General features: G+C 36.9%; 1 protein-coding gene across 1 annotated transcript; it reads right to left on the reverse strand.

The window, feature by feature from the left end:
- Positions 1 to 3,406: 3,406 nt before the first annotated feature.
- Positions 3,407 to 6,263, reverse strand: LOC131072076 (putative pentatricopeptide repeat-containing protein At5g08310, mitochondrial). Its single transcript, XM_058008102.2, has one exon. It carries the CDS (start codon positions 6,045 to 6,047, stop codon positions 3,438 to 3,440), a length of 2,610 nt encoding a protein of 869 aa, XP_057864085.2. The 5' UTR covers positions 6,048 to 6,263; the 3' UTR covers positions 3,407 to 3,437.
- Positions 6,264 to 9,672: the final 3,409 nt, after the last annotated feature.

The following is a 9,672-nucleotide window of genomic DNA, read 5'->3' on the forward strand; positions in this document are numbered from 1 at the left end:
TATCAAAATACAACTTCAGTGTGCATATGGCAGCCTTCTTTGGGAGTTTATGAGCAGATCTATCAGTTTGAGGGCAGGTTTCCTACAATTGGTTGCAGGGCAGACCTTCTAGAGGTCATTATTATCTATTTCCAGCTCTATTTTAGTCAGCCGCTCCATTTTAAGTTGAAGGATTTCAAACCCTAGAGTGTATTTAAGGTTTTAACATTATTTGGAGCTGATTTCTATATTTCTATTGGCTGGAAATTTACATCAGACCTATGGGCACATTTTAATGGTATGTTCATTGCTCTTTTAAGCAAAAAGAAAGTTTCTTGATTATCTTCCTTATGTGTTATGCATTTTGTTATGTTAAATCAGCAATCTCTTTTATGCAATATTCAAAAATCTTGCATAAACTTCAAAACCAACCAAAACAAAAACAAAGACCAATCAAACCCATCCAAATATACGCTAGCCAAAGACTTATCAGTAAAAAAACATTGAACATAACCTCAAATTTTGGATCAGACCTGGTAAAAATTGGATTGGGGATCTTTCATTCAACCTAAGCAAACCCCTATCAACCCAACAACATGTTTTCCTCTTGTCTTCGCAAGTGACAAGATATGAAGACAACAATTACAGATCTAAGAAGAGGGACGCACAGGACCTAATTTCGAAGAAGTAAAAACAGTGGGACAAGGTCGCCTAGCATCTTTGTCCGACAATTTTCCAACAAAATTTCAAGGAGGTACTCAGTGCGACATCTTGATTCCAAAACTATTTTCATTGTCTGCATCCAATGATTTTGGGACAAGGTCGCCTAGCATTTTTTTCCAAAATTCCCGAACCCAAATTTCAGCCACAAGTTCCCCTCTACTCCCCATTCCCAGATCTATGCTTCATGTCTACATATCTATTCTAAAACTATTTATGCATGTTGATCATTGTCAATTTTACATCATCAACCCTAGTTCTTGCATTCAATTCATACTTCATGTCTGCATATCTGTTCTAAAACTATTTATGCATGTTGATCATTGTCAATTTTACATCATCAACCCTAGTTCTTGCATTCAATTTCATATCACTTCAATAATCATATTTCAACTCAATCAAGGAGTACTGAATTCACCTTGTGTTCAGCCCTTTCCTAATAAGTTTAAGGTTGAACCTATTGAGTTCATTTTCCTTCTAAATGTAATATTGCGAAATAGGTTTGATTCATAGTTTGCATGCATAAACTAGTGAACCCTATTTCCAAACATTTGGTTTCAAAAAAGAATGTAACTAATGCCAAGAGGCATTCTACAATGGCAGCAAGGGGTTGAGTGTAATGACATGAACATGTTAACAAAAACTCTTACCATCTACCTTAAATTTGACAGTCATTTACACGTCAAAATATTAATTTTTAATAATAAACATAATATTTCCAAAACAAATAGCACATAGAAATGATATTTACATGTATCTAGTAAATAAAATAATTCCAAAGTAAAATAAAATAACTTTTAAGTAAATAAAATAGCTTCAAATCGGTATCTCTCGACATTTTTTACATAGATATATTTTATATCTATACTAGTGAATATCAAAAGCATATTGGTACCTAATTGTACCACTGTCTTCGAGAAGATGTGCCCACCTGGAAAACCAACTTTTTTGTCAATTATTCAACACAATCTTTTAAAATTTTAGTCATTTTGTGTCACAGCTCACGCCAATCCTTGGCCATGTGATATCCGGTCTTAAAAGTACACAAGAGGCTCCAAACTGATAATAATTGCCCAATTGATCTTAAAAGTACAAGAGCCAGTATAATGGCACAAAACTGTGAACAAATTCAGCATACAACGTATAAGGTTTGTGAAGCAGAATGTGATAGGTTTTAGTGATATCAATCTAATCAAAAATAGCTGTTGCAGCCATTGCATTTACAGCAGTAGCAGTAGCTGGCATCTAACTTAACTAATTCTGTGTCATCTGACAATCAGAACATGCCTCTCAAACATCAAAACCTAGAAGATAAAATGTAGCTTTCACTTTGAAGACAATGAAAGGCCTTTCTCATTCCTGCTGCCTTCATCTATACTGAAATATATAAGACAATAAAATCATATTTCCAGAAATTCTACAAAGCAGGAACCTCCATGATGTTTTGCAACAAAAAATAATAACTAACTCTAAGAGATATATATGTTGTGGTATGTTTTGTGAGCAATGTGGAACTCAATGGAGAAGTGTGCTAGACAAAAAGCCACAAGTCTTAGGCAAGAAGAACTATGAGTATGAATTTCCATTTAAGTTGGAAACTTGGAACTCTTTATCATTATGAAAATGGTGGAAGTGTCAAAGAAAAGGCTTTCTGCCATAAAGCTGAGAAAACTGGTAATATAGAAAATGGCAGACCTTGGAACATTTACATCAACATAAATCCACCATATGCAATGAAAGTGACTCTTAATTATTCAGGATTAGAACCTTGCATACCATGCATGCCGCAAATCCAATAACAGGAGAATCCAGTATTAAATGCCTCTATAACATAGAACAGGAGATATTACTTATGAATGCTCCAAAAATAGAAAGACACCCAAAAATATAGTTCAAATGTTTCAATTGACATATACAACTTGCTTTGTAATAATCCCAATATTTTCAATCATGCGAAGATGCTTATGATTTGATTACACTTGTTTGTCCTGGACAAATCTCTCAGATCATTTGTTATACAATGTGGTAACCATGTTTACCAACCCAAATTAGAGATGGAAATTCTGGCTAGTAAAGTCATAACCTTACTAAACAGTAAACTCTCATTATTTTTCATCTACATCTGGAAAACTTAAATTGTATCCATTGCTATTTCCCACAATCTCTACGGTGTAAGCACTCATTTCTTCCTCATCACGTGCTTTTTCATAGAAGCTTTATGAGTAACTAATCATGTAGATGGAAATGTCACATGACTGTCAATGAGAATACTGTAATTATAATGAAAATGAATTGCCGGTAGTATTGTTCTGTGAGTGAACTAATTTGTTATAAGGGTTGCACCATCTTGGCTGTCAAGCACATTTCTAGTGTGAAAAGATAAAATGCAATATCTTAACAATGTTTCTTGAACTTATTATCCTTCCTCTAACTGATACTTATGCGTTTACAGATCATATAATATCATAAGCCTGCCTCACCAATCATAGAATCATAGGATAAAAGCCATGCCAAATAGTGTCTGTAGATAATCGACAGCCTGAACTGACCTTTTTCAGTTCACAGATACCTGGAGGAGAGTGAAAATCGAGTCCTGAGTTAAAGCAATTGAAACTTCAAACTGCATTTAAGGTGTGCTTGACTTCAGAAAAATTAATACAACCATTCCGAGTTGTTAATTTTTGATACACAACTGTAACAGGAGGAAGAACCAGAAAATCTTGTCCAAGGTATTTATTTCATATGTTTTCTAATTCTTTCTTAGCAGCATTCTCTAGTTCCTTTAAATTATGAATGGTGGGAAGCCATCCCTTTTCAATAATATTACATACAGCTGCAGAACCCATTTTATCTTCACTCAACTTGTAAAGACCAGCCACCAAGACTTGATAAGCCTTATCAGTAGGGTTATGATTATTTATGTTCTGAACCATCATATCTAAAACCTCACAAGCTGAAACCATATCATCTTCTTCAACAAGACTGTTAATAAGCACACTATATATGAGTGCCTCAGGCTCTATGCCCTTAATTTGCATTTTGTGCAGGTAAACTAAGGCATGTTTGACCCTATTACACTTGCAAAGTCCTTCAATCAAAGCTGTATATGCAACTATATTAGGATGACATTCTTTTTGTTCCATTTCATTCCACAAGGCGAGAGCTTCTGTGTCTCGTCCTGCATTAAATAGACCATTTATTAAGGTTGTATATGTAACAACATTGGGAGGCCTCCCTTCTGAAACCATCTTAGAAAGGTAAAGGAGTGCCAGATCAACTCCATCATTTTTACACAATCCGTTCATCATTGCATTGTAGGTCACCACACTTGGTGCATGTCCTTTTTCCAACATTTCATTCAGGATTTGCTGGGCATCATTTACTCTGCCAACCTTGCAGAATCCATTTATTATAATATTGTAAGCAACTACATCAGGAGCACAAAGCTGTTCTGACATCTCTTTGAAAAGATTTCGTGCATGATCGACTTCACCAACTTTGCAAATGCCATCAATAGCTGCAGAGTATGCAATCATATCCGGTAGGAACCCTATTTGAACCATTTCATTCAAGAAATTGCAAGCATCAGCTATTTTACCACTCTGACAAAGCCTTTTAACAAGTAAGGTATAATGTTTAATCCAAGGGGTGTAACCATGAAGCCTCATCTTCCTCATCAGGTCAAGAGCTTCACTAACCTTGTCTGTTTTGCACAGGCATCCAAGAATCGAATTGTAAGTGTATTGTGTTGGATTAATACTTCTTTCCTTCATATCATCCAAAAGCTTGTAACTCTCAGCCAGCCTACCTAAGCTGCAAAGTGCATGAATCAGGCAGTTGTAAATTTGAACATTGGGCATAATGCTTATCCTCACCATGTCATTCAAAAGCCCTAATCCCATATCCAAATTTCCCACCTTGCAGAGACCATCAATAACAACACAAAAGGAAGCAGTATCTGGAGAAACTACCTTCGAGAATCTAACAGATCCCTGTCCAACTTTTACAAAGTGCAGAGCAGGTATCACTGATGCACCTTCAACCAGTAAACTATTAAATCTTATCATCTCTCGAAGCAGCAAATATGACTCGTCTACTTTACCAGCCTTCACAAATCCTTCCAAAACTGCATTGTACAAAGATGCAAGAGAACCACCTTGAAAAATCAATCCATCTTCCAACAACCTATTGACTGCATCGAGATGGCCTTCGTTACTGAGCGAGCAAATCAGTTTTCTGTAAATAACCAAATCTGGAGACAGCCCGGAATCTCTTATCTGAACATACAAATCATAAGCCTTCAAGCATTCATTTTTTTCACAAAGAGCTTCAATAAGTACCCTGTATGTAAATAAGTCTAATCTAATACGCGCTTCCCTCATGTGTTTAACAAGCTCAAGAGCCTTGTCAACTTGATTCTCCTTGACAAATCCATGTAGCAGCACAAAAAAGGTTTTTTCGTTTAGGTTTATCTCAAGTTTCCTCGTGCTTTCTATCAGTTCCAAAGCCATGTCTAACTTTCCAGACTTGCTAAGAGCAACAAGCAAAACAGCGAGCACGTGTTCATCAACCCAACCATGCTGTGACATGATTTTGAATAGATTCAAAGCCTCTGTAAATTTTCCCACACCACAGTAAGCCTGCAAGAGAGCTGTAAGGGTAAACTTATCAGAGACAAATCCATACCCCTGCATCTCATTATACCTCATCTCAACCAAATCATATCTTTTGGATTTTACCAAAACCTCCAGCAAACAATTGTATGTATACACATTAGATACACAATTCAAAATTCCAGCCTGACCAAACAAGTGCATTGCTTCATCCACCATCCCCACAAGACCAAAGCACCTAATCAGAAAACCTAATGCTCCTGGAGTCATTCTGCATCTTTCTTCCATCATCTCTTCCATGAGATCCCTCAATGCCCATGTTTGCTTTCCTTTTGCGAGAATTGAGGCCATTGTATTGTATGTATAGCAGTTGTGTTTGTAACCATTTTGGAGGGCAGCCCATTTGAAAAAATCAAGGGCATTTTGCCAATGTTTTTGCCTATTTAAAACAATTTCAACAACCCCTTGAGAGATGTGCGGTCCAAAGTTATTCAGCTCTTCCAGGTTTCTATGCGCATTCCCTTTAGAAAATGCGTTGGCGAGACTGGCTGCAAGTTGTGAAGATGTAGACCTTGTAAACGCACTACCTGTGGTTCTAAGAGAAGGGGAAGGTGTGCTTTCAATAGACAAAGAAGCAAAATTTTCTCCGTTATCGTTGTTGTGAAGAAGCCTTTTCAAAAGTTTGAATTCATTTGGATGTATGAAAGCGGTATTTCTGAAATGTTGTAAAGCCATGAAGAAGATGAAGAGGAATAGGTATCAGAAATAGAGATTCAAAATAAGAAGAAACCTATTTAGGTGGTATAATCATCGGCATGTACCCGTGTCCGTTGCACGAAGCTAAGCACTGTGATTTTATGTCCGTCGTAGCCATAGCCCTGCAATTGAACATTCAGTTTTATGTGAAGCGATGCCCCTACACGATAGTCGGGCGAGCTTTTTTGGGGGATCAATTTTCACTGTTCTTTTATTATTCCATGGGTCTCAACCTAATTTCACATTTTTTTATTCATCAAATTTTTTTTTCTATTTACCAAAAATCAAATGAATGAATAATTGATTTTACTGACATCCACAAGATTGATCAGTCTATGGGACCAGGGATTCACAGTCTTAAATTATCTACATATTCCTTTCAATGTCTCATCTCCTACTATGTATCTTGACTAGAAAGCTAGGTGACTGGTTAACGTCAAATAAACGATGCATGTTGTCAGCCTTCGAGATGATCTTGTACTGAGCATGGATATCATCATATGGTGTGCACTCAACGAGAAAGTGTCATTCTATCTCAATTGCACCCATCCTGCAGAACAAGCAAGTTCTCTCTTCCTATACCTCTTTTGGCCTTTTCCACGTGCCCATTTTGTACCTTAGATGATGCAAATCGGTCCTCAATTGTGCCACTAACAACTCTGCTTTCCCTTTAATAACTGCCCCTAAATATGCTTTCTCTCCATGTTCCCAAGCTGGGTTAAACTCTTTGATGTAATACACTTTTTTATGCCTAATTTGGTTAGTCCACATGGCAGTCTGAAACTTTTCTATAACAAAATACATGGGGTAGGGGAGAGGGCCTATACATGTGCATCTATTCAATTATCTATCTAGGTATTTCAAACTACTTTCAATTTTGTAATCAGTTGATTGGTCAAGTTCTCTACTAAAAAAATTGTTTTTAAGTCCACATGGTCAAATATGATGCCACATCAGCACACATTTTTGTGAAGGTGTCCAAAATGGTCCCAATTTGTCATAAGACCAATAGATGTACAATATGTCATGTTTACTTGCGTGTTGATGTGGTATCACATGATTGGTTACTTTTTGAATTTTAGAGGCACTTTTTTGGGGATAAGCATTGACATTACATTTTTAGTGCACCACTATTGGATCCATTTTGTCCACATGTTATAGCATGTATTGGTACCCCTATTACCTATCGTCTCTCTCCCCTATCGATCAAGCAAAGGTATGTAGTGAAGCTATCATATGATTTTATTCTAATTTTAAAAATAGTTTATGAGTTGGAGAAATATTTGAAGATCTTAAAACTCTTTTGTCAAGATATCAACACAAGTGAATTTTATCAAGATTGAAGCCATGGTTTTTTCATTAAATAGAAAATAGAAATAAATTATTTTCTTGAGGTAGTTTATTGGAAATAGTGAAAGATACACTACACTTGAGAGTCTTCTAGAACGAAAAGGATACATAATCAAAAGCTTCTTACTTATTTCAAATGCAATCTCAAAGTCAAAATCATAATTCCTTATGAAATTATTTTGACTAATGCATGAACTTTTCCATTGGAGGCAACAACATTAACTCAGTTGCTAAGTTATTTAAGGAAGGTTGAAAACATGGATAAACATTATTGGCCCAAAATAGTTATGCAGGAGGAATTAGGTCGTAGGAAGAAAACTTGGGTGAAGCAAAATAACAAATGGTTGAACAAGTGGGTCCTAACACGAATGAAGAAATAAAAAATATGTGACAATTAAATTAAAGGTTGTCATCTGGACAAAGCAGATTGGGTGGGGAAAAACATATTATCTCAAAGATTTAATTCAACCCAGGAACATGATGAAAACATATATTCATGAGTGGTTATTAAGGGAAAAGCAAGATTGTTAATTAAGCAAGTGTTGAATCACATCATCTAAGGTGTGTGATCAATATATGGACTATACCTAATAAAGTTTGGGAATAAAGAACTTGTGTATTTGATAACTCAGTGATGAACAGTGAGTACCAAACCGGTATCGAGAGGGGGGGGGTGAATCAGTACAGGCACAAAAACTTTTCCTAAACCAGTTTGACTGCAAATAGTGAACTTGACTGACAATCACTAACATCGGTCAGAACCAGATTACTACCGGTTAAGCACAATGAGACTGTGAAAGATATAAACCGGAAACACTTATCTTTCCACACAACCTACACCCTCATTTCCACATTATCCTTGTGCATAAACAAGTAATATGTCATCAAAAATATAATAACTTGCTAGATCAACATAATTCACCGCTTGACAGAAAACAACAAAACATCACATGAAAAGGACATCACATATGACACACATATTTTTCACGTGGAAACCCAACTGGGAAAAACCACTGTGGGGATGAATACCCACTAGCTGTTTTTGAACTCTTTAGAAGTCCGCTCTGTTAGGAGCCTAGTCCGGTTAAAGATTTTTACAACGGGTTTTGTTAGGAACCGATCTTGTTAAGGATCACCTGGTTAAGGGATGGCTAGAATACCTGATTAAGGGTTAAACCCTATTAGGGGTTACCTTGTTAGAGGATTTGATGAACTCAATGGCTTTGAGTCACCCTGCTAACGGATTTACAGCAAGCTAGTTAAAGCTACCCTGTTAAGGGATTTTCCAACTGTTGAAGTGATTAGAGATCAACAGGTATTACAATGATCTGGTAATAGCACTCAATGCCAATGCAGACCTGGTTTCGTTCCTTCCTTCTGTACACACACTTTGCAGGTATCAATTCTCTTATTTGGTCTGGCAAAATCACGTATCTCTGCACTTAGATACACACCCAACATTTGCCAACAACCTCAACATCAAACACAACATCAACCTTATAGGAAACAGATGGGTCGGTAGCATAAACCCTAAACATTTAGGTTGAGCAATTCAGTCGGTTCAATCCTGACCATTGAACACTTTGCATTTGAATACAATGGTCTTGAACAGATCTCAAGACATTCTCCATCGTCTGTTCTTCACCGCCTCTTGAAGGTGATAACCCATCACGCGTTCTTCACCGTTTGCAGGGACTTTGCACATTCCCGAGGTAGATAGGATCAATCCCCTTCATGCAAGATCCTTCACGTGCAGGAGGCTGACGTGGCAACACGATCTGATCTCCATTACAATGCTAACTCATCACACAATGCCATCGGTTGAATCACACAGGCTCGAAACACTTCAACCGGAAACCCTGAGGCTGGAACTACCAACCGGTAGTCATACCATATTAAACCTTGATAGAGAACATTCCATATACCGGTTCACTTGGACAAACGTACCGCTTCACCTTTTGCACATATACCGATTCACAACATTATACCGGTTCACTTTGCCAGTTGCTTAACTTCAATAAACCGGTTCACTCTTCAACATATTACCGGTTCACTCTTCAGCATATTACCGATTCTTTCTTCAACATATTGACATCAATGACAACACAATATCATCATGTCAACATACTCTGCACATATGCCAACAATCTCCCCCTTTGGCATTGATGGCAATATACAAAGATATCTCTCTTTCTGCATCACATCTTCTCCTTAATACTGCAGATATCTTCTCCGCTTCACATCTTCTCCCCCT

The sequence above is a fragment of the Cryptomeria japonica genome, chromosome 3, assembly GCF_030272615.1.
Source record: "Cryptomeria japonica chromosome 3, Sugi_1.0, whole genome shotgun sequence".
Lineage (NCBI taxonomy): Eukaryota > Viridiplantae > Streptophyta > Pinopsida > Cupressales > Cupressaceae > Cryptomeria > Cryptomeria japonica.

Coding starts and splice junctions, on each gene's coding strand:
- LOC131072076 (XM_058008102.2), bottom strand. CDS start 6,047: ATGGCTTTACAACATTTCAGAAATACCGCTTTCATACATCCAAATGAA.